This window comes from Pantherophis guttatus, chromosome 2, assembly GCF_059756535.1.
Source record: "Pantherophis guttatus breed Tessera chromosome 2, ASM5975653v1, whole genome shotgun sequence".
Lineage (NCBI taxonomy): Eukaryota > Metazoa > Chordata > Lepidosauria > Squamata > Colubridae > Pantherophis > Pantherophis guttatus.
Genome location: NC_142064.1, coordinates 94880597 through 94906576, shown reverse-complemented (window position 1 = coordinate 94906576; position 25980 = coordinate 94880597). Strand labels below are relative to the sequence as shown.

Sequence of the window (25980 nt, the reverse complement as noted above, 5' to 3'; positions counted from 1 at the left end):
TAACTTCAAATGTTGCTGAACCGATAGTTGGGTTGGTAAGAAAGGATTACCTGTAGGTATTACTGAATCAATCAAAATTGGCTGAGTTTAGAGAATACATTCCCGTGGGGCCAGACTTTCTGCCTCACCTGACTAAAACATTTTAATTAAAAAATAAAACCAAAAAAAAAAAAAAACCAGAAAGTTGCAAAGCAAACTGCCAGCATCGCCTTTACTTTCAATAATGTTCCCAAAGCATGATGCGAAGTTGCAGCACAGTGCTTTGTACAGAAGTATCTACATCCAGAGAATAGGGAAAGATAAGCAGGGATGTTAGAACATGGGCAGGGACAGCTTTTGGTAAGGCAAGGCTTTGTAATTAATTCCCACCAGCTTGCCATACTATGAATGGGTAATCCGCCCAGCACTCGTTTTGCAAGCCTACCCACATCATGTTCTCAGAATTGATATATTCCAAGAAAAGGATGTGCTCTACACAAAGCAAACCAAGTAATCCATGCTATAGTTTAGTGTGATGTGTGAACCCAGTGACTTGCTCTGTCAGCACACTTAAATGGTAGGGAATTTGTGACCAGCAACCCAACCAGCATCACTTACCATTAGCCATGCTGGTTGGGCTGCTGAAATATCTGGAGCATTGGTTTATTTTCTTGATCTGAAATTATTTTGATGTTTACAATATTTTTTATTTAGCAGTGATATCCTATGCATATTTATTCCAAAGTAATCCCCACAAGATTTAGTGGGAGTTACATGCCTACATATGTTTAAGTTTAAATTAAAGCTGTTTGGTGGAATTAAATTTAAGATGAACTGTTTTCAACTTTACTTTCTAAAACTTCAGTCATGATAGTCCCATCATACTATTTGGCAGAATTAAACTGTAATAGTGCTAAGCACTATCAATTACACTTTACCAATACTCCAAATAGTAATAAAATCATTGAGAGTAGCACTATTCTAGTCAGCTCTTTCTAGCTTAGCTTCCAGCAGTGTAATTCAATATATTAAACATTTTCTAAATATTTTCTGAAGATTTCATCACTGAGGGACAGGAGATCATATCACGCCCTTTATACATTATTTGACAAGGCACTGAAGAGAATTTCATAGAGAACCAATTATCCAAAGCAAATTATTGGGAAGCAGAGAAATGGAGATGAGAGTCAAAAGAGCATCAGATCAACATTTGTCTCTAAACAAATCTTTGGATTAGGAGAAGAACTTGAAGAAAAATATGACATAATTCATAGAAGTTGTTCAAAATGAAGACTGCAGAGAATCATGAGAGTGAAGAGCAAAAATCATAAACCATTAAAGACATAACTGAATCATTAAGTAGGATAAACTAGGAAAATTTGTAGGTTTGATGAAACAGGGAGCCACTGGCTATGCTCACTGGGGTGAATAAAAATCTTAGATTTGGATAGAAAAGGGATCGCTTAAAGACTGGCAGTTTTACAATGATTAAAAGTTATTAGTGGCCATGAAATGGATGCTTTACAGCTTGTTAAGCACTCCTGGCTGTCAGAAATGATCATATCACCACCTCGCAATCACACAACCGCATGTTGGGGAGGCCACCTTTATGACCAGTTGTGGTATTCCATGGTCATATGACAATTTGTGATATTTCTGGCAAAAAAAACCCCAAAACACCTTTCAAATGAATGGGTTCATTTAATGACTGCCATGTTCATTTAAAGATTGCTACAAAATGTCCCAAAAAATTATCTCAGGTTTATGAGGGTGCCTCAACTTATGACCACGACGACTTATGACCATAATTGTGGTGTCAATTACAATCATAAGTAGAGGACTACCTGCAGAAATTAGAAAATTAGTGAATGAACTGTGAACACGCATCATATTGCCTCAGTATTTTGAATGCTATATTATTTTAGAAAATGGAGAAAAGATTATGATGTGATAATGTAATCTAACAAAAAGCAAAAAAGTAATCAAGGGGAAGAGGGTTGGTTGAAAGTTTTGGTCTTTTTTTTTTTTTAGTGGTAGACAGACGTATGTGTGCAAAAAAGCTATGAAAAAGGGAGAAGAGAAGAAAAATAGTAAAAACTATAACCATAGAACTGAATCAAAAGAGCAGTCTGCAGTTGTCATCAATCCTAACCAATCCTTAGATCTTGAATATGTTATTTGCCTTAGTTTTTATATGCAATGATATCAAAATTCAGTTATCCATGTTTTAGTTACATAAGCTTAAGCCTTTGTAACACCCACCCCACAATGGACATCTTTTGCACCCCGTTTATATTGGTGTAAATTGGTGTACTTAGAATAAAATAGAATTCTTTATTGGCCAAGTGTGATTGAATACACAAGGAATTTGTCTTAGGTATATATACTCTCAGTGTACATAAGGAGAATAAAATACATTCATCAAGTATAAAAAGCTACAACATTTAGTGATAGTCAAGGTTACTAATAAGCTATCAAATCGTACTAGGAAACAAGTAAAAACAATATAATTGAAAGATACAAGCAACATGGTTATAGTAATAAGTGGGAAGAGATAGATACAAGTAAGGAAAAGAAGAATAATAGTAATACAGTCTTAATAAATTATTTGACAGTGTTGTGGGAATTAGTTGTTAAGCAGAGTCATGGCACTTGGGGAAAAAACTGTCCTTGTGTCTAGTTGTTTTGGTATGCAGTGCCCTATAGTGTCTTTTTGAGGGTAGAAGTTGAAACAATTTATGTCTAGGATGTGAGGGGTATGGAATAATCTGTGATATTTTCACAGCCATATTTAAATAAATTAATAAAATAAAATAAAATACATATTTAATGTAACATACTTATACATGTATACATGTATAAGTATGTTACATTATATTTATACTATAATGTATAATATAAACATTTACATAAAATATGTATTACAACAGTATTTTTTTTTTAAGAGAAGCTACTAACTTTTAGTAAAATTGAAACTAAATTAACCGCATGCTTTTGCATCTGGTCAATTATGAGGCCATACAAACAGAGAGTATATATGGATCTTCAATGCATGATTGAAGTCATCAGTTTTCAAATGGTTTTTTTTTTTAGTTTACTTTAATATGATCATATGTTGTCTTTTCCTTTTAACTTGTGGCACAACTTGGTGACAATATATGCTTTGGGTTCTGGTGAAGGGAGTAAACCACCCATCTCAAAAGAAATTAGGGTGAAAAATGTGGTAAAAAGTATGGAGATCATTGAGTTTTACCATAGGAAAAGAAAATAGTAAGTTTCTGGGGGTGGGGGGGGGGAGTATCAGGGAAAAGAGTAGAGCCCATTTTTCATCTGGAGCTAGTTAGGATGGATTCTTTTTCCAGGGAGACCAAAGCATGATTTTTAACGAGCAATAGATGGATATTTTAAGTCACATTAGCTGAAACCCTCCTAGGTATAAAATGATCCTCAGAGGGGGAAAAAAGTGCATAACCTTGCCTTAGATGCATGGGCATGTTTCAAAATAAGATGGAATGGAGAACTGTTCAAAGAAACTATTTGAAATTTATGGGGTAGCATAGCAAGAAATTCAACATGGAGTAGCTTGATTGCCAACTGGGATATATGAAACTGAGAATATTTTACAAGTATTAAATGAGCCCTCTTTTTCCATATTTGTTTTTTAGGGGCAGTTAGAAATAGGATTTAATCAAAACTACTATTTTGAAAAAAGGGACGAAAGAAAGGGGCTTGTAAGCCAAGCTAGAAGACTTATGTAAAAATGTAATGATTTATTCGCTCATTGTTGCTAATGAAGTCTTCTTGAAAAGAAAGCAAAATCAAATTTAGTTAACAAATTAAATTTGGCTTCATAAAACTAATTTGTTAAATTACAGGTGGGCACAGAATCAACATTGTGGGTTGAGGGGAAAGACGGTATTAGTAGCAGAAATACGATATCAAGGTTTCCTATGGTCAGAAAATATTTGGGCAGAAAATATCATTTTTAACTGAGCTGAGAATAAACAAAATGGGGCTGTTTATATAGGATTAAGGCAAGCCTGAATTTAAGAAAGAAAAAGTATCTGAAGAGCAAGTGCGATTAAAAAAATGTTAATTGTGAGAATTGGACAAATTAATCCCACCAGAAGGTGCCTTTGTTCTGTCTTGAGTTACTCAGCATTCATGAAGCAATCTTCAAAAACAGGTAGTCCTCAACTTACGACCACAACTGATCCCAAAATTTATGTTGCTAAGTGAGACATTTGTTAAGTGAGTTTCGGCCCATTTTCTTGCCACAGTTGTTAAGTGAATCATTGCAGTTGTTAAGTTAGTCGCCTGGTTGTTAAATGAATCTGTCTTCCCCATTGATTTTGTTTGTCAGAAGATCACAAAAGGTGATCATATGACCCTGGGACATTGCAACCATCATAAATAGGAGTTGCCAAGCATTTGAATTTTGATCACATGACCATGGGGATGCTGCAACAGTCGTAAATGGGGGGAAATGGTTATAAGTCACTTTTTTCAGTGCCATTGTAACTTTGAACTTTGTTGTTAAATCAAGGACTACCTGTAATCCTAGACAGGATAAAGATTAACATTCCCTTCATACAAAACATTCACACAGCCAATGATGATTTCCACTCCCAGTAATTTAAGAAAACTCCTGGCCCTTATCAATGCCATTACTAAACTCTAATAAACCAATATTTAGTACATTGCTTCAGATGCTCTACTTATTTCCTATGAATCTATGATATAAGAAAACACAAGTTAGACATACCAGAAAATCTGAATAACTAGGCTGGCTGGCAGATTTGCTTTTCTTGCACTCTTCTAATGATGGTTGGTGCAGGGAATATAGAGGTGTGCTTTTGGAAGGAGTCTGAAAAATGTAATACACACCTAGTCTCAAGTTACATCAAATATAAAATATAGCCAAGCAAATAAGCTGTTATAGAACAGGAGGAAAAATTGCACCTAATTTAAAAAGTGAATTTCATTATCAAGCAAAAGCCTGAAAACAACTCCTGTTCAGAATTAAGTTTTAAGATTCATATATTTCCATTTCTCTGCTTGTTACTTGCACTATTTGCCAGGAAATCTTATTGGTAAACTATATCTATTTTCCATTTACCATTTGGAAACCGTTCCAAGTTGTCCCTCTAGCAGCATATCTGATTAGGCCTTATATCTTAGCTTTTACCGCCTTTCTTACATTCAATGAATAAGAGTCTTGTTTGACAGCACATGCATTATTCCAGCACTGTTCCGGTGTCTGTTCTCTAGCTTTTTCATTACAGGGAAACTACCCAATATATCTTGTACTGTACAGTTTAACAGATTATTAGCTTGATTGGAAATGATTTCAGATAACCACGGGCACGGCAAACTGCCTGCCTTGAGCGATGGGACAGAGGGAAAGCAAAAAAGGTCATTTTAGTATTTGGATGGGAGACCACTAAGATAGAATAAAAAAAACAAGAAAAAAAAGCCATTCTGTTAGATGGCAATTCTTATCTTAGCAAATTCTTATTAAGAAACTTTCCCAGAAGTTAGGCTGCTGGTTTGAGCTCTAAACTTGACAATTTGGTTGCAAACGTTTCTTCACTATTTGAGGAGACATTGTCAGTGCGTTTTGAATTGTGGTCCTCAGTAACAACAGCCAGCCACTCAAAACTATCAAACGAGGTGAAATTAGACCATGACTCAGAAGCACCCAGATAACAACTCTAATCCTAATCTGCACCACAACAGATGGTACTTAACTACAGCCCAGCAACAACAGCCAGGCAATCAAACAGTCCAAAATCAGACCATGATTCAAAAATATCTGAAGGAACATTCAGACTAATTTGCATCTCATAAAAAGGTATTTAAAGACCAGTGTTTTGACAGAGGAGCACAATTCAAAGCACACTGACGATGTCTCTTCGAATGGTGACGAAACGTTTGCAACCAAATTGCCAAGCTCGGAGTTCAAACCAACAGCCTAACTACCAGCCTGAGCTACTAATATTCAAACACATTTCAAACATTTCCTAGAAGTGTCCATGTAGTTAAACATAACTTGAGAGATTTGTTTGATAACTAGAGCCATGACTTTATGTTTCATGTTTCACACAATTATGCAATTATGCAACTTATTATCTCATCTAGCTGGTTAAAAAAAACCTTTAAAAAAGGTAAAAAGTGAATAGAGACCAAAAACAAAAACACAAGGAATAGCATCCATAGCAATAGTCTGCTTCAATTGGCCTTTTGAGCTATCACTTGAATGTCATCAATTATTAAACATAATTAAGAGTAACTCATCCAATTAAGTTTATACAGTATTTTTAAAGTTAGGTTTATGTAATATTTATTGAAAAGTAAACCAGACCTTTTATTTTCTCTGAATAATTTATCTAAAATGAATGGGATCATCCTTGACTCACAGAGAATATACTAGTAAAGAGACAGCTTTCTGGATAATCTTTCGGGGGAATGAGTTGTCTGTTTAAATTCAGTATTTTAATCAGAATACTCTGGGAGGAAGGTAACAATCTCTCATTAATGAAACAATTATTTTCTGCATATCTAAAGGAGAAAATAAGTCATATCTAATGCACTATCATGGAATTTACTTCCAGATATATATTCAAAGAACTGTAATGGAACTTACTTCCAGATATATATTCAAACTTCAAGAACACCTAACCCTAACCTTGCATAAAATAAGCAAATCATAATTCTTCTTGCTTATAACTATATATATATATATATATATATATATATATATATATATATATATATATTTGGAACTATATACGTATTTACTTTCCTATAACTAAATATATCCAGCTGAAGATATTTTTTTTTACATTCTTCTATTTGTTACATAAACAGTCATAATACATCATGAATATTCTTCATTCTGTACTATTATTTATTTATTATTATTATTTGTTTAAATTTCTATACCGCCCTTCTCCAACATAGGACTCAGGGCGGTGAACAGCCAAAGTAAAAAACAATACATACAAAATTTAAAAACAGTATTAAAATAAATTAAATATTTTGGCCGTAAATTAAAACAACCCAATTTAAAATCAATTTAAAATTAACTCAAGCCAGCCCAGCTAGTTGAAATAAATGGGTTTTCAGGGCCCGACGAAAAATCCGGAGGTCTGTTATTGTACGTATCTCTGGGGGGAGGTTGTTCCAGAGGGTAGGCGCCGCCACAGAGAAGACTATGGCCTTTCTCTGGCAAATTAAAACTGTATTAAATTTATAATCTTTTCAATTGTACATAATATTTTCAACAAATCTTATGCAAGCCTACTTTATGAAGAAGTACTTTCTCAGAAATGGGAAAATACTGATGTCAGTTACTTTTCTAAAAATATGTGAATGTAAGATTCCATTCAGCACACACTTTGAAAAGCCTTGCTCCTAAACATTTAGTATTACAGGTCTAATGAACTTTTATAGAAGTAATTTTGTATAAATCCAACAACTGAACACCTGCTGCTAAGAATGTGAGCTTTTCTTAATATTTTCAGTTTTGTTGTTATGGTTCATATGAAATATTTCCTGTAAAATATTTTGTAGGCAAAAACTGGACCACTGCAGTGTTCATCATAACTCTGTATGTCGTATTTCCTAGGATCAATAAGACAATCACCGAGCTTTCATTGACTATCAGTCAAAACATTTTTGCTAAATTTGGAAAGCCCTTTAATATCCAAAAATAAATAGCAATAACAATAGCTCTTAGACTTACAGTACATACTGCTCCATAGTGCTTTACAGCAGAGTTCCCCAGTTTTTGCAGATCGGGGGTGGGGAGTGGGAGGGGATGGTTCTGCACACCTGCAGCTCCATTTGCATGAGCAGTGTGCTTGCCGTTCACTTAAATGGAGCTTGCCTGGTGTTTGTGCAAATGAGGATGCTCACGCGTGCTTGCTGGCCGTTTCCACAGCCCAGTTGGAAATCCTTCATGGCCCAATAGGAAGCCGTGGCCCACAGGTTGGGGATCCCTGCTTTATAGCATGTGGTTTACAATGTCAGCGTATTGCTCCTGCAACGGTCTGGGTACTCATTTTATCGACCTTGGAAGGGTGGAAGTCTGAGTCAATCTTGAGCTCCGTCAGGATTGAACTCAAGACTGTGGGCAGAGTTACCCTGTAGTACTGCATTCTAACCCCTGCACCAACAATTTAATCATAGATTGGTAAATATGGATTATATTTATATATCCAATAAACTTTGAAAAGTAATATTAGAAGGGGCAGCACAATCATTTGCTTACCAAGGTGAAATAAGACTAAATTCTTTCTCAAAATAACAATAATAATAATAATCTTAACCTCATATACATAGCGCAAAACTAAATAATTTTTCCTGATACATTTTTACAATAAAAATTATGTTGCCAGAACCATTTAGAGATGTTAATTATACATACAAACATAGAAAGCACAGCTTGCATTCCATTAATATCCAAAACAAACAAACAAACAAACAAGAAATTAGTAGAACTGAAATTAGTTTTGAATAAGCATTTATGGAAAGATTATTAACACTTGTCAATTCAAGTTAAGTCCAGTTTTTTTGCTTTTTTTTGTTCAAAGCTGTACTGATTCAGGAGCTTAGGTCGAAGCTTGCAAATGAAATCCAGTGTATTAAATGTAGTCTATCAAACACATTGTTATCCTCTCTCTAATCCTGGGGGAAACTTCCCTGGATGTCAAACACCAAGCAGATCGGCCAGTAATAGAACAATCAGGGAAGAGTATAAATCAGGCTGGCCCACGTGTCATGTGATTCACAAATGCCTTGCCCTTAATGACAGAAACCCAGCCAAGGTTGATCTAGAAGCGGATTTGCACTGTCTCCAAACTCAAACATACAGCTACTCATTATTGTATTACCTTCAACAAACAGTCCAAGTTTTAAAAAGGAATGTGATCAGCTTTACTCACTTTGCTTTGAAATGACTGTTTACTAGGAACAGCAAAATTGGTTGCTATGTTATTGCAACTGGATGCTTTAAGTACATTTAGGTTTGAGGCTACCTGAAAAAAAGAATAGTTCTAGTCAGGAATAAGAAACTTGTGAATATTTCAATAAGCAGCATATTTAAAACCCAATACTAATCTCCGAGAACGTATTCTTAAATTATCTCAAACTTAAAAAATACCTTTAAGAGTCTTCTCTTTCAGGACTACTGTACTAGATCAAGACAACAAAAAGTCACAAACAAAAGAAAAAAAACCCTCTTCCTGCCATTTAACAGACAACAACTGTATCTGGATTGTGGAGTCCTTGGTGCTGAGCTTATTTTTATGTTAGAGCAGGGGTGTCAAAGGGCCAGCTTCAAACATAATCTTTATTTCCAAGAGTACTTTTGTAAAGTACAGCTTTACAAACTGAAAATAGTGGGTTGTTTCAGCCTAGCATTTGACTTGATCCTCTGCTCACCTGCTCTTGAAAAAAAGACAAAAATAAAAAGAGTTTTCTGAGGAGAAAACTCAACAATTGCTTCCTGGGATATAGGAGTTTCAAGATCAGCCCTTCACAATAGACCCTGCAATATTATATTATATTCCTGACTTTTTATATCATATCTCACGTATACACAGGACAAACAGCATGAATATTTGTTACCAAGTAAGCATTCAGAAAATATTTTACTTTGCGTATCTTGTTTGTAGTTGGAGTATTCAAATAGGCAGTTCTTTTCATAGCTCCTTTTGGAGTTGCAGATTCCTCCCGCTTCACTGACTGAAACATGAAAAGTCATTTTAAGGTAGTAAATGTTGATACATTTACATCAATCTACATCCAATCTATACAGACAACCATGACCATCATAGAAATGCAAGGATCACCTCCACCCTTTCATTATTGTTAAAAGATGGACAAGCATGTTGACCCTTCTGTGTTTTCATTCTCCTTCAAAAATCAATTACATTCAGATTATTACTCATTAATCTAGCCAAAATTAATCCCTAATGTATTTGCAAACAGATGCCAACCATGCTTTGAACTCACCTATTGAGCAATTTGAAAACATGCAGAAAGAGGATAAAAAGATAGCAAAAGTATAATTAGTTTTTTTTTAAAACTCACTTTCCTAAGTTTCAGAATTATTTGTTCAATAGTGTGATGCTTACAGCTAAAAAAAATAAATAAATAAAAGTAAAAGAGCTATCTTCAAGCATGAAAGTTGCTTTATTCCACAATAAAAGCACCAAAATCATGAATAACAACTTACTGTTTTGGGTTGATCCTTTTTAAGTTTGTGATGTGTCAGCTGATGGGCCATGGAATCAAGAAACCTCTGGCTTCTAATAAGGAATTCTGAATTATGTTCCTGCTCCCAATTTTCAATTTTTTTCTTCAGTTCTTCTCCTAACTAAATTTGTAAAAGAAATGTCTACCTTAATTATTCTGCACTTGTAACTATTTATTTATTCCATTTCTCTAGCTGCCCAATTCAACCAAGTGCCCAAGTAATTAAAGTTTCAAATATAAAAAAGGCTTACTCCAACATCAGTTTCATAATGCTACTTCAGAATAAAACTTTTTATGCCTTAACTATATTCTATTAAAACACACAATGATTCTAAGAGGTATGTCAGTAGAAACATATATTTCCCATTTGAGTAATTTATAGACAGGATTACATAAACAGAAGTTTTTGTAATCTACCAAAGAGCCTTATAAAATGAAGTTAGAATAAAAGAGCCAGTATGATTATCTTTTAACTTGCACTGTTAACGGCATTTGATGTTTGTCTTTTTATTTAGGGAGCTTCACTATCACTAAGCTCTTCCACTGTTATCCCCATCTCAAAACACACACATACACAAACAAGAGAAGCTATGAAAACATTGTCCTGGCATGTTACCTTCGACAACTGTTTTTGAGTCTTCGATCTTTCGCGTTCATCTTTGAGTAGGTTACCTCCCCTGTTTAGGAGCCTGCTTGGATCTGTTGATTTTTTCTAAACACAAATACTGAATAGATTAATATACTGAATAACCAAACACGTATTTACTGATAGCAACTTCAGTATCACTACCAATCCTTTTCATAGGGGGATCCTCCTTCAGGCCTATAGCCAAAGGATAATGGTTACTGCGTATGTATTGGATGCAATTTTCTGACTTCATCAACTTATGCTAGAGTAGCTTTTATTTTAGTGATGAATTTAACAAGAAAACAAATCAGACAAGTCTAAGAAGTCCAAGAATGGTTGGCCCAAAGCTGCTTTTTTCAAAGGCACCTGGACATTCTGGTTTTTCTTTGAAGACGTTTTGCTTCTCATCCAAGAAGCTTCTTCAGCTCTGACTGGATGGTGGGGAATGGAAGGATTTATATTCCTTGCAGACAGCTGGTCATTTACATTCTTTTTGAGGGTTGTTGAGGCCACTTGGAGGTTTATCTGTGTCCTCAGAGTCACCTGAGTAGTGCAAATGGGTATGGAGCCTTCAAATCAGTCCTTTCAGTTGCAAGAAGGCTCCACACCCATTTGCTCTACTCAGATGACCCTCCAAGTAGCCTCAATGACCCTCAAAAAGAATGCAAATGACCAGCTGTCTGCAAGGAATATAAATCCTTCCATTCCCCACCATCCAGTCAGAGGTGAAAAAGCTTCTTGGATGAGAAGCAAAACATCTTCAAAGAAAAACCAGAAAGTTCAGTTACCTCTTGAAAAAAAGCACTTTCAGGTTAGCTTAGAGTTGCTACGTTCCCAAAACCGGTCCAAGTCCAACCTTTCCTGAATTCCACTGACTCTTATCTAGCACCAATTTAGTGTTGAACTTTAGTTGACTAGATTCTTGTGTATAAATTTGAACAATTCTTCTATGCTGCAACCTAACAGATGGTCCTGAGTCTTCGCACCTGACATTGTTATAGGAATGTAATGACTCTAAGCTGATGATGTGCTTAACTACACCTGTCCCCCGGCTGTCTGCTCTTCTCCTATAGTACTGCTTGTATTGTACCTGAATCAGTTTTAGGAGTGCTGGGAAAAAACCTGTAGGTTTCCAGATTTTAACAGTTAAGATAATTTCTCAAATAAACGGGGTTTCTGATCGAAATTTAGAATTGGATTTCTTCTCTTAGTCTATTAAAATTTGCAGTTATAAAGAATAAAATCAATAATCGGATACTGAAATCAGCTTCATTGATCATGGCAAAAAGCCTATTATTTTTTATCATGAATTTTATCATTGCAGTTGCTACATCCTTTTTCCAGCATCTACATTTTAAAAACCAAATAATTTTCTTCTCGTTCAGCTTACTGGGTTAGCATTCTCCAAATCTGTTTTTCTGGGGAACAGGGGGAGATATTATAATCCTTCTGGAAAATACCAGCACTAGGCAAATATACTGTTTTAACTCATATCAGAAAATAGTATTTGCTGTAAAAAATTTAAAAATAATAAATTTTACCAGGCAACTAAAAATACAGTAAGCTTTGAAGAGCATCTACCTCCAATTCAATGAAGCGATCCAGAATGGCCTCCCATTTATGAACACTGTCATAAAGACACTTGGCTTCCTCATAAATCATTTTTATTTTGAACACTTCTTCATCGTGATGTTTCAACAATTCTTCTGAAAAATTGTCTATATAAATCAGAAAGCTTTCATTAAACATAGCAAAAAAAAAAAAAAAAAAAAGACACAAAACACATTCATTGTGACTGAACCCAGAAAACTTTTAAACATTTATCCCACTATTCCAATAAACAATACAGATAGTTCTTGGGTTGCATTCCAAGTTATGATGCTTCTGAAATAGGAAGACTTATAGTCCTCAGTTTTGGATGCTGTAGCATTCCATTACGTATTTGTGATCTGGGTACTTTATGCCATTGCAGCTAGCTGCAGTCATCATGATTTCATATATTTCCTGCCAACTTCCCACAAGTCAATGGGGAAGCCAGCAGGAAATTTAAAGTTGCTCTCGCTACTTTTTCACCCATCCTTTGTAGCTCCTGCCCACAAGCAAGCCTCCATATGCCTTCTCGTCTCTTTTGCACGACAAAAAGCACTTATTTACTTTCAGGCATAGGACTTCTCATATGTAAAGCAAATAACAATTACATTTTGAATTTATAAACATATGCTACAATGAATTACCATCATAAAAGGGCTGAAACTCAGCTTTTTGTTCATCGGAATAAAAGCATTTCTGCCAATAGCTCTCAAGATCTTGCCTGACTTTCAAAATTATTTCTTTAACTTTCTCCTTCTTCACTTCTTCCAGTGTTTGTAATTCTTCTTCCCACTAATGAAAACAAAATGAAACCATTAATTGTGATGGTTACAAAATATATTTCACCTACTACATTCATGTTAGTAGTGGAGAGAGACGTCAAAATTCCCCTTCTATTACCATATTCGTGGCTTCAGAGATGGAACACTGGCTGGTCAGTTCTGTGAACTGTTCTTGCTTTTCTTGTGGCCACTGAAGTCTGTCCCATAGAAGTTGAACTTGTTTCATCACGACGTCCTTGGTGGCCATCAGAAATTCCTTCTTCTTCTGCAACTAAAGAGGCACACTCAAATAAGTATATGCAAAAAGGTTATCTAAAGAATGGAGAACTAAGAGTTTGGTCTAGTGGTTAAAACACTAGAGTGTGAATTCTAATCCCACCTTAGTCATAAAAGTTGGCAGGGTGACTTTGGGCCAGTCATCTCTCTCACCCTAACTCACTTTGCAGAGTTGTTGTTGATGGGAAAACATAAGGAGGCAGATGTGTTGGATATGTTCACAGCCTTGAGTTATTTGTAAAAATAATAAAGATGGGGTACAAATAAATAAATAAAAACTAAGGCAAGTGAGCTGTATTTCTCTGTAAATAGTAGCCTAAAGGGAAAAGCAAGTCAGATCCAACATAGAACCCTGGTTGACTAAGTAAGTCAATATATTTAGGAGTCAATAGGAAAAAAGAGGCTCAGTTTCTGTGCTCGTTTGCCCAGTGAAGGATAATGGTTGATACTGTAACGTAATCTCTCTTTCTCTGTATGTATACACACATGCATGCCTGTTCAAAAGTTGTAAAAGACTGCACAACACAGTAACCAAAATGCTATTAAATAGCTTTTAATAAGCATAATCTTAACCTTGTCAATCATTTGCAAAGGCTGCTGATATTAAGATCTAAAAGATGAGCCTGAACTAAAGAAAACATTAATTAAATTAATTAAAACTTGATTTATTAACATTCTTACCACCGGCCCTTAGGTTTTGTAATGCTACAAAGTACAGTAGACAGATAACTCACATGCTATAAATGCTATGAATCTGCACCAAGAAAAGTTGAGATTTTGGAGCCTTCCTTGCTTTTTATGCAGTTTAACTTTAAACAATATTGCGATTTAATAGTTCAAGTAATCGATTCATTCATAGGAATAGAATCTTTTGCACAAGAAGCCCAACCTGATGGATAAGCTGTTGGAGATCTTCAAGATACTTTTTTGTAAGACAAATATATCCTTCTTCTTCATCGTCACATAACATATTATTTTCCAGTGTTCCATCGGGTGTGTGCCCAATTTCTTTACTATATACTCTGATATCTCTTCTCAGTTTATGAAACTCTTCTAATCTTTGTTCCTGTTCAAATAAATAACTCAAATAAGTTTAAACGTATCAAATTAAAGAGCTTATTTTATTCAATTTTTATACAATTTAGAATCTGCCCAATTTGCAATATCACAAAAGAAATAAAAAACAGCATTAATAAGAAAAAAAACATGATAAATATCAAATACAAGAATGAACAAGATGGGCAGGGACTGTAGCAGAGAAGACACGCTTCCTGGCTTTTAAAAGATAATTTGATTGATTGATTAAAAGGGCCTGGAGCATGCCAGTCCTGTTGGCTCATATAAGCCAGGCCATGGAATACCATGGAAGATAGACAGTCTCCTTAAAACATGGCTGTTCAACAAACTTGGGGATCTCGTGCCAACACTGACTCCATGCATTGGCTGCATCATGCATAATATGTATTCTGTCATCACTATTTATATTTGTTTTACTTGGTTTTTGTATACTGTTTCAACTGTTGGTTTTATTGTAAGCTGCCCAGCTGTGTGGGATGGGCTGCCATATAAATTTGATAAATATATCACTTATAGTCCAGCTAGGTGGCTACCGAATAGGTACACGGCGGCTCAGTGGCTAAGATGCTGAGCTTGTCGATCGAAAGGTCGGCAGTTCAGCGGTTCGAATCCTTAGTGCCACGTAATGGGGTGAGCTCCCGTTACTTGTCCCAGCTTCTGCCAACCTAGCAGTTCAAAAGCACATAAAAAATGCAAGTAGAAAAATAGGGACCACCTTTGGTGGGAAGGCAACAGTGTTCCGTGTGCCTTTGGTGTTTAGTCTTGCCGGCCACATGACCATGGAGATGTCTTCAGACAGCACTGGCTCTTCGGCTTTGAAACGGAGATGTGCACCCCCACCCCCCAGAGTCAGGAACATATGTGCAAGGGGAACCTTTACCTTTAACTTAGGGAGCTACCACCCTGAAGACATTTATTTCATTTCATTTTCATTTTATTAAATTTGTATACCGCCCTACTCCTGAAGGACTCAGGGCGGTGAACAGCCATAAAATAAAACATATAGATACAAAATTTAAAATAGCGATAAAACAAATTAAATACATTTGGCTGAACCATTTTAAAACCCCAATAATTTAAAACCAAATTTAAAATTCCCATTTAAAAGAGGAAAAGTTTAGGTCAGGCCAGCTTGATGAAATAGGAATGTCTTAAGCACGCGACGGAAGGTACGTAGATCTGGAATCTTCCATATCTCCGGGGGGAGCTCGTTCCAGATAGTAGGTGCCTCACAGAGAAGGCTCTCCCCCTGGGGGCCGCCAGTCAACATTGTTTGGCCGACGGCACCCGGAGGAGCCCCTCTCTATGGGAGCGTACTGGTCGGTGGAAGGCTATTGGTGGTTGCAGGCGGTCCCGCAAATAGCCAGGTCCTAAGCCATGGAGCGCTCTGAAGGTGATAACCAAAACCTTGAAGTGCACTTGGAAGACCACCGGGAGCCAGTGAAGCTCGCGCAGGAGAGGCGTTACATGGGAGCGCCATGTTGCTCCCATCACCACCCACGCGGCCGCACTCTGCGCCAGTTGGAGCCTCCGAGTGCTCCTCAAGGGGAGCCCCATGTAGAGAGCGTTACAATAGTCCAGACGGGAGGTGACGAGGGCATGAGTGACCGTGCGTAACGAGTCCCGATACAGAAAGGGACGCAACTGGCGGATCAGGCAAACCTGATGAAAAATCTTCCCGGTCACGGCCGTCAAGTGCTCTTCTAAAGACAGCTGTGAATCCAGGAGGACACCCAAGTTGCGAGCCCTCTCCGTGGGGGCCAATGCTTCGCCCCCAATAGTCAGCGATGGCACCAGCTGACTATATCGGGACGTCGGAAACCACAGCCACTCGGTCTTGGATGGGTTGAGCCTGAGCCTGTTTCTCCCCATCCAGATCCGTACGGCCTCCAGACACCGGGACATCACTTCAAGGGCATCGTTGGGGTGGTCTGGGGTGGAGATGTACAGCTGGGTGTCGTCAGCATACTGATGGTACTCCACCCCGAAATCACGGATGATCTCGCCCAGCGGCTTCACATAAATGTTGAACAAAAGGGGGAGAGGACCGATCCTTGTGGCACCCCACATATAAGGAGCCTCGGGGTCGACCTCTGCCCCCCTGTCAACACAGACTGCGACCGGTCGGAGAGAAAGGAGGAGAACCACCGTAGTACGGTGCCTCCCACCCCCAACTCTTCCAACCGGTGCAGCATGATACCATGGTCGATGGTACCAAAAGCCGCTGAGAGATCTAATAGGACCAGGACAGAGGAACAACCTCTGTCCCGGGCCCTCCAGAGATCATCCACCAACGCGACCAATGCCGTTTCCGTGCTGTACCCAGGTCTGAAACCCGACTGGAACGGATCTAGATACGTCGTTTCATCCAGGTACTGGGGAAACTGTCGTGCAACCACATTCTCAACAACCTTCGCCACAAAGCGAAGGTTGGAGACTGGATGATAATTAGGCAATATTGCCAGGTCCAGGGAAGGCTTCTTGAGGAGAGGTCTCACCACCGCCTCTTTCAAGGCGGCGGGAAAGACACCCTCACCCAAAGAAGCATTTATAATCCCCTGGAGTCAGCCTCGTGTCACCTCCTGGGAAGCCAGCACTAACCAGGAGGGGCACGGGTCCAACAAACATGTGGTCGCGTTCAGTCTACCCAGAATCCTGTCCACATCCTCAGGGGTCACAGAATCAAACTCATCCCAGATAACATTCTCAGGACCTGCCTCCGTCATCCCCGTTGGATCTACCCAGTCGGAGTTCAGATCTTCCCGAATCTGAGTGATTTTGTCATACAGATACTAAACAAAATCCTCGGCTTTTCCCTCTAAGGGGTCCTCCCTCGCTTCCTGGTGGAGCAGGGAGCGGATCACCCTAAACAGGGCGGCCGGGCGGTTATCTGATGACGCAATAAGAGCAGCAAGATAAGTGCATTTCGCTGCTTTTATCGCCACTAGGTAATTCTTAATATGAGATCTTACCAGTGTCCGGTCAGATTCAGTACGACTGGCCCTCCAACTACTCTCTAGGCGTCTTTTCTGGCGCTTCATCTCCCTCAGCTCCTCAGTAAACCAAGGAGCCAGGTGAGATCAGCGCCGGGTCAGAGGCCGCAAAGGCACGACTCGATCCAGAGCTCCAGCGGCCACCCTATCCCAGGCGGCCACTAGGTATCCAACCGAGGCGTGAGCCAGAACCTCGGGGATTGGCCCAAGCTCCATCTGGAACCTATTCAGGAAAACTGTCCCCACAAGAGGGGTAACAAGAGGATATTAGTTGACTTCCCATCAATCATAAAATAGAATCTGTGCATATTTGTCCATTTCATTCTTAATTCTTTGCGAACGTCTGGATGAAAGTCAAAGTGTATCTTCCGGCAGCAAACTTTATAGGATTTTCGTGGAAGATGGGATGCAGAACAGAGAGATCTCATAAGGCTCATTTTTTTTCACTCAAGAAAGCCGAATGTTCATTTAGCTTTTTTTTTTACTGCAATGTCTGACTTGCTAATGAAAGGATATAAATCAGTGACATACCTTTACTTTCAGAAGATCTGTTACATGTTCTTTTATTCCTTCCAGCTCTGTGCTATTTGGAATACTGCCAGTAGGGATGTAGTAAGGGGCTACACAAAGCTCTGTACATAATGCCTGATCTTCTCGCTGTAGCTGTGTCAACTTCTCCAGCCTCTCCTGTTTTTCTTTAAGAGCACTATCTAAAGCCAGACGATATTCCTTCTCTAATTGAAGGATAGTTAACCCATCATCAACCTGTAGTTATACAGCAAATATATATATTTAGCACTTCTGTTAATGACCTCTATCCAATTGTCTGCTTATTTTACTAGATCTAGTACAACAGACTCCATGTTCCATCATTACAATTAGACCTTGGAGACACACCTTCTCTATGGCTACCTCCAAACTGTGAAATAATATCAGCCCACCCACAAAGTCCACATGGCCTTGATTCTGTGGTTGTAAGGGAAAGCCTTAAAACATGGTTCTTTCAGCAGACCGACGGGTGATTTGTAACCCTATACCCGTGATGGCAAACCTATGGCACGTGTGCCAGAGGTGGTATACAGAACCCTCTCTGTGGGCATGCACGATGTTGCCAGCTGCTCTTCTGGTTTCCAGTGCTCTGGCCAGCTGGTCTTCGCGGGTGCCGGAGCACCAGAAAATGACCCAAAAAACAGGCCATTTTTGGGCAAAAAATGGCCTGAAAAATGGCCAATAACAGCCAAAAAACAGGCATGCGTGCGCCGGCCATTGGTCTTTGGGTTTCTGGTGCACATGAAGTCCAGCTAGCCGATGCACATGCCAGAAACTCAAAGACCAGCTGGCAGGCACGTGCACCGGCCAGCTGGTGTTTGAGTTTCCAGCGCTCCAGCGTGCGCACATGTACCCGCATTCCAGTTTGGGCACTTGGTGCCATAAAGGTTCACTATCATTGCCCTATACTAATGTTGGCATTTTACAACTTGGTTCTTGGTATTTTCTCCCCCAATATAGGTAGCTAGGTGTATATTCCAAAGGTGAGGCTGCAATGATTATTAATTACTTTTGCTAACTACCTTCCTACAAGAGTGATTTTGGGGCTTGCTTTATGTCGCCTGCTGATCTTGTTTATGAAATCAGGGCATAGGCTAAACCCACCCACCCATCCACCCCAAATTATTCAAATAGCAGAACATCTCTGAGGAGTTACAGAGCAAGAAATATCTGGTGCTAAAGAGGTGCTGGGAGATGCAAGAGGCCTCACGCTTACCATGGAACTCTACTTTAGGGAAGTAAAGAACAATAGGAAACCGTTTACAAGCTCTTTAGCCAATGAACAATTGAACAGTCAACTGAAATAAGCTTATTATTCTTCCCTTTGCTGAGAAATATACAATTTCCCCCAATTTGCTTCAAAAAGTAAGAAATCCCTCAGATAATTCCTGTCCCCATTTCACAATTTTCAGTCCGTCATCAAGCTGCATTCAATTCAATTTAATTTACTATTATTTGTTTTTTAAATACTCGTCACTAAAAAAATAAAAGCAATTTAGTATTTAGAAAATGCTGAACTTTTAAAAAAATCCTAAAACATTAAAAGCATTAAATACTGAAATCATGAATTTGAATATTAATTTGTATTTGTATTGCAATTTTAAAAAGATATGAAATTAAGGAGGTTAAGAGGCAGGCTGGGTGAACAGGTGATTTTTAAATTTTCTGCAAAGTCTTTATAATAAAGACCAACTTAATTTCCAATAGATTCCATTTCACACTTTGGATGCCCCTACCAAGAAAATTACAGTACAAAACTGATGGGCTGTCTTTTAAAATAAAGCCAAGTCATGACACACACTTGAAAGTAAATCAGGAAGCCTGTAATTGTGGAATGTGTCTGACAAGAACAAAGACTGCTTACTCAAGAATTATGCAGATGTAAGGCTTGTAACAATTCTGGGTAGTTAGAAAGCTGTTAAAAATAACAAAGAGTTAGGCAACTTGCTGACCTCAGCTAAAAGTTAAGAATAGAGATGGCCTGCAGCAAATAAAATATGTATTAGGTAACTCCTGGGGCATCCATTAGCCAAGACTTAGGAATATGGACACTTAAAGACCAATAGAACAAATTGTAGAATTATTACTAAAAAGTTTATCTCTTATTATCCTGCCTTGTCTTTACTTCTTTAGTAAAAATGTATAAAGCTTTCTTAATCCTTTGTTCTTGGCTCTCTTGGCATTTTGGCCAGGAGCCCTTTTCCTTGGGGTACCCCAATAAAAAGCAATCAAAACCTGCACCTCATGTCTGGCATCCTTCATTGGCCTCGGCACCAGGCTCAGACCCGAATTGGGGACAACAAAACTACTAGAAACAAACACTGGACATTCTCAATCATGTGTCATATATTGGATAAAATTCTATTTTTCATAATACACAGATTCCACTTATTCTATCACAGATAGTGAAATACAAATGAAAGGGTATATACAGAATTGTGCTAAGATGAAATTATAAATAAAAGTCATTTATAGTAGCTTAATATCACTTTAGTTTTCTGTTCTTGGGAACAATTAGCAGCTAAAAAGAACTTACCTTGTAAGGGTCCAGACCAAGTTGATATCGGAGTACATTCAGTTGATTTTTCTGAATTTCAATATCTTTTTCTATTTTTTCTTTCAAGTGTCTCTCTTCATCAATCATTTCGTTCAATAGCGTCTGTCCAGAAACCCACCCACCCCAATAAAACATGTCAGCATAGCTTTCTAACCAATCTAACTGTTGAACTGCTTATTTGATCAGAATCCATAGCTAAAATAAAGCCTATGTCCATTAGCCCAGGATTTGATATGTGTCCAGGGGCAGTCAAAAAAGGTATCAGATTGTTGTCAATCAAGGCTTTCATTCATGAATGGAATGAAGAGTTTTTCTGACTCGCTTTCCTCTGTATCTCTCATGCCATTCCCCACATGGCTTCAATGAAAACAAATGTGATGCATGAGAACAAAACAGAGAATAGTCAAAATTGATCCTATTCTCCTGCTACAAACCAAATGTTGCAACCAGAAGCATACATCTGGAAAATAAAATGACCGCTTACTAAAAAGTGAAAAACCAAGTACTGGTAATTAATAAATAGGCTTTTAATTTATAATACTTTGATCTAAATTATATTAAAGTGGCAGTTGCTCAGAGACAGGTTGATACTTGCATTAACTGACTGATTTTAAAGATAAACACCTCTTCCCTTGAGCAATTTATTTTGCAGAAGAAAAAAGTATCATACTGTTCCAGATGCTTTTAAACTTTCTTGTATGGTTAGAGAGATATAATGAACTAAATGCATCTTTCAAAGGCCAGCTTTCCAGGCTTTTAAGTAGCTGTCCTAAGCACGTCAATGTTTTTCACAGATTTCCAAAGGGGATAATATAGTCAAACAAGTGAATTTTACTTGAAGCACAATATACCTTAGAGTAACATAATCCCCCTCTCCAAAAACCTCAAGGTTTTACAAAAAAGAAATGCTACCGTGTTTCCCCGAAAATAAGACCCTGTCTTATATTTTTTTGAACCCTGAAATAAGCACTTGGCCTTATTGCCATGCGCTCAAAAGCCCGATTGGGCTTATTATCAGGGGATGTCTTATTTTGGGGGAAACAGGGTATCTTTATTTGAATATAGCATCAAACCTTTACAAACAGGTTTTCCATAAAAATTGCAAAGAGTTTCTTTGCACAGAAATTCTCAACGAAAAAAGGAATAGAAAAAAAGTAGAGAATTTGATAAGGTGCCCCTACTCCAGTTTGCTGTATTTCAAAGAATTCAGGCACTGTTCTATTTCTTATATTTTTTTCCTTTTATCTTCCCATCAAGTAGCTTTTCTTTTCTAGTTTCAAAATCTCTGAAAAGCCTGAATTTTTATCATTAGAAGGATAGGATTATGCAGAATAGTCTGCTCTCCAAGCATGTCATACATTTCAGAAACTTTATGTGGCATTGTCCACATACTTTTCATAGCTGTTATGAGTTGTTTGTCTGAGTCAGCAACTTTATATATTTGAGGCCTCAAAGTACTGCAATTGCCATGTTCTACTAATGTTGTGACATTTCCAGGTATGTGGGGTGAAATCATATTGGATTTTGGGAGGAGCATTTTGAAAATGGATTTTAAATTTACAGAACTACTGTACATGTAATACCTCTCCTGCGCGAGCTGCACTGGCTCCCGGTGGTTTTCCGGGTGCAATTCAAGGTGTTGGTTACCACATTTAAAGCGCTCCATGGCTTAGGACCAGGGTATATACGAAATCACCTTCTGCCACTGATAGCCTCCCACTGGCCAATACGCTCTCACAGAGGGGGGCTCCTCAGGGTGCCGTCGGCCAAACAATGTCGACTGGCAACACCCAGGGTGAGAGCCTTCTCTGTGGGGGCACCAACCCTCTGGAATGATCTGCCCCTAGAGGTCCGTATGATTCCCGACCTACGTACCTTTCGCCGTGCTCTGAAGACTCTTTTGTTCCAACAAGCCGGGCTGGCCTAATAGGGATTTTTAAATTGGGTGTTTGTTAGTTTTTAAATTTTGTGGGCCAAATTTTATATATTTATTTTTAAATTGTTCTTAAATTTTGTGGTTTATATGTGTTTTAATATGGCTGTACACCGCCCTGAGTCCTTTGGGAGAAGGGCGGTATAGAAATTCAATAAATGAAATGAAAATGAATGAAATTTAAAACTTGTGCTAAAATGGTTATTTTGGGATAATCATAAGTTATCCTGATCATAGGCAGACTGCCTGTAACCTAACCCATTTTATTTCAATGAAACAAAAATTTCTAATGAAGCAACAAATATATAGAAATAGAAATATAGGAATAGAGAATAGAGAAGAAGAGAATAGAGAAGAGCAGAGAAGAATACAATCTGGAAGGGACTTTGAAGTTCTCCTAGTCCAGCCCCCTGCTCAATTAAGAGAATTTATACCATTTCAGACAAGTGACTGTCAATCCCTTCTTAAAAATCCTTCTCTCTCTGATTAGTTTCCAACCATTGTTTCTTATCCTGCCCTCTGGTGCTTTGTTGCCCAACATCACATCACACAATTTGATGCCCAATATCACATCACATAACAAAATACAATTTCCCCACAAAATGGGTACTGGGAATTGGTATTGGATGTTTCATGCAATCCAATGCCACATACGACACTTTACATTTCAAGGCTGTCACCCTGATCCATACCTCAATGTGGGACTTTGCAGCCTGCATGCGTTCAAGCTGCAGCTCTTTGTTAATTCCCATCGCATTCCACAAATCTAGTAGTCTTCCCAGAGCTTGATTCACACTATTAACCAGGGAAGAAGCCAAAATTTCACTGAAAAAGAAAAGAGTAATTTCAATGCCAGGATGACACTTAATGCAAGCATTTTCCTTGCTCCAAAAGGTGCTTTGTGAAAAGGCAACTGGACTTTGTTTTTCCTTGAAGACATTTTGCTTCTCATCCAAGAAGCTTCTTCAGTTCTGTTCGCTACATCAGAATTCTCAATTACATCACCTTAATATTAATATTGTATATCAATGTAATACACTAATACTTTTTTTAAACAAAAAATGTCAAAGAATGAACTTCATCTCTGATCTGGTGACCATGAAGTGATCTGGGCACCCTGGAAAGAACAAGAAGCCAAGGACAAACTTGGCTTCTAACTTTTTAAGAGATGACTAAAACAGAGTACCTAATCTTTAGAAGAAACTTAATGCTGTTCATGTATCTCAGGGTCTTGAGAGAATAGCTTTGTCAGTATACATGTGCACCCTCTTTTTCTAAAAATATATAACATGCCCTCAGACTTGGGGCTCTTGTTGTGCCTTTGTAGTGTTGATTTCTGATAAGTGCTTGGACAAGTCCCTGCAGTTTTCTTGGCAAAGCTTTTTGTACTGTTTGCCAGTGCCTCCTCCTTAGGGCTGAGAGAAAATAATTACTGTAGCCCAAAATCACCCAGCTGGCTCAATAACCCTATACCAAACTGGCTCTCCAAAACTTCTGTTATTAGAGGTACAAAACTACAATAAAATGTAATACCTAATCAAAAAGAGGTTTAAAAGGATACAAGTCCTTCAGCGATTGAGAAGGCTACAAGTTTAGTTGAATACAAAAATTTCCCAGATTTCCACTCAACTATAAATCTCAGTGGAAAACACCAGATGCTTAATAACAAAAGATAAATTACATACAGTAATGCTTTTAAGTGTTCAGAAACTCCTTCCCCCGCCCGCACCCCTGTAAAATAAGCTAATATTATCGTCCTCATAATATGCAAGAAGAGATGGACGGACATGTTTCCAAAAGCAATCTGATGACTTTATGTAGTTTAAAAATCCACAATCAATATATCAGGATAAAGACATCCTGGAATCCAGTTTGACTCCTGGGACTTCATGGTGTTTTGTTGTTTGTTTGTTTGTTTTGGCAGCCAAATATAAGTGGTTAACCATTGCCTCCTTTTAAAAAAAAAATTCCCTGTCCATCATTTTTTCTTTTTTTCCCTAAATTTCCCAGTCCGTAGCCCTGGTCTTTGGGTGTGAATTGTAACCAAGCCCAGTCAATACAAAGCTTCACTGCTTAGCTGTCCAAAGATATCAAACCCTATTGCGACATATCGAGCCTCCTTCAGACCTTCCATTGCTTCCCAGGCTGCTTTTTACAAGGGGGAGCGGCATCAAAGGGGTCCCCCCCACTCACTCCCAAAGGAGCCCCTTCCCTTCCCACCAACCTGGCTTCAGAAAAATCCCCCATCCTCTTACCTTTCCCGCAGGGGTTTCGCCATGTGGAACATAGAGACGGCCGTTGCAGCCGCCACCGCTGCAAGTAAAATCCGAACGGAATAAATTCCAAACAAAGACCCAAACGAGCGGCCGCCGCCGCCAAAATTCAAACTCAAGAAGAAAAGTTTGGTCGAACGCCAGGCTGGCCCGGCGCGCCTTATGATTGGTCCATCGCATGGGCGCGTTGTTTCCGGCACTGCCGAAGCAGCCAATCAAACGGGAAGAGAAGAAAATGAGGGGTGGAGCTCGCTCGCTTTTAATAGAAACTTCCACCGTTGGCGTTTCGCATGAGATGATTGGTCGCCAGGCTAGGAAGGAAGCGACGCCTTTGGCCAATTAAAAATAAATAAATAAAGTCAGAGGAGAAAGGAAAGGTCTGTAGTTAAAAAGAAGGGCGGATTGAGGAAAGTTTATAGAATTTCATTTTAACTTCATTCGGCTGTATGGAATAGCTGCGGTCTTGGCTAGTCCAGTGCCTCTCTGAAGACATACTCAGGAAGGCTGCTTCGGATCAACCAATCCCATTGACCAGCGTGCCTACCGTCCCTGTCCTAATATTCCTTTTTACTTACTTTTTTCATGTATCCAAATTATGTTTATACTTTTACCTATTATCTTATATATGCTTGACAAATAAACTTATTATGATTATAAGACATACTCAGGAAGGCTGCTTCGGATCAACCAATCCCATTGATTCCAATGGAACCTACTTGCTAATATATGAGTTTAGCATCACTGAGACTTTACAGCCCTAGACGAAGATGAATCTTGTTTTGTCCAGAATCGCTCTTATAGCAGTTATCGATACTAAATCCCATTGCATATGGGATTAACAACTGATCGCAGTTTGAAAAGGAAGGATGTGTGCCCGCATGGTGTTAAAAAGATTTAGTCGAGGCTAAACGAAACTTGTAGAATTATATGGGGCTTTCTTAATTTGTAAAGCCGCCCTGGGCTGCGAAAAACAAAACTAATATGGGGGCAATTAAATATAAAAATTAAGCCACAGAGGAAAACAGTCAAAAAGAGAATCTTTTCTTATCCTTTAGCTTAACCTCCGGCTTCCCTACTTTC

At 38.3% G+C, this 25980-nt stretch overlaps 1 protein-coding gene across 3 annotated transcripts in view; it reads right to left on the bottom strand.

The window, feature by feature from the left end:
* Nucleotides 1–25211, bottom strand: part of LOC117661664 (protein regulator of cytokinesis 1-like) — a 28264-nt gene extending 3053 nt beyond the window's left edge. Inside the window, exons 1-13 of one of the 3 annotated variants that reach the window (XM_034410727.3) lie at nucleotides 24883–25211; nucleotides 23320–23452; nucleotides 20674–20796; nucleotides 18120–18353; nucleotides 14408–14584; nucleotides 13361–13513; nucleotides 13105–13252; nucleotides 12452–12588; nucleotides 10859–10954; nucleotides 10223–10363; nucleotides 9640–9729; nucleotides 8928–9020; nucleotides 4745–4846 (exon numbers count right to left, since the gene is read on the bottom strand). In XM_034410727.3, the coding sequence (XP_034266618.2) occupies nucleotides 4745–4846; nucleotides 8928–9020; nucleotides 9640–9729; nucleotides 10223–10363; nucleotides 10859–10954; nucleotides 12452–12588; nucleotides 13105–13252; nucleotides 13361–13513; nucleotides 14408–14584; nucleotides 18120–18353; nucleotides 20674–20796; nucleotides 23320–23452; nucleotides 24883–24914 (1659 nt within the window). In that variant the 5' untranslated portion in view covers nucleotides 24915–25211. The remainder of the gene's footprint in view (nucleotides 1–4744; nucleotides 4847–8927; nucleotides 9021–9639; nucleotides 9730–10222; nucleotides 10364–10858; nucleotides 10955–12451; nucleotides 12589–13104; nucleotides 13253–13360; nucleotides 13514–14407; nucleotides 14585–18119; nucleotides 18354–20673; nucleotides 20797–23319; nucleotides 23453–24882) is intronic. The other 2 variants (XM_034410729.3, XM_034410730.3) reach the window with 2 other exon arrangements.
* Nucleotides 25212–25980: the final 769 nt, after the last annotated feature.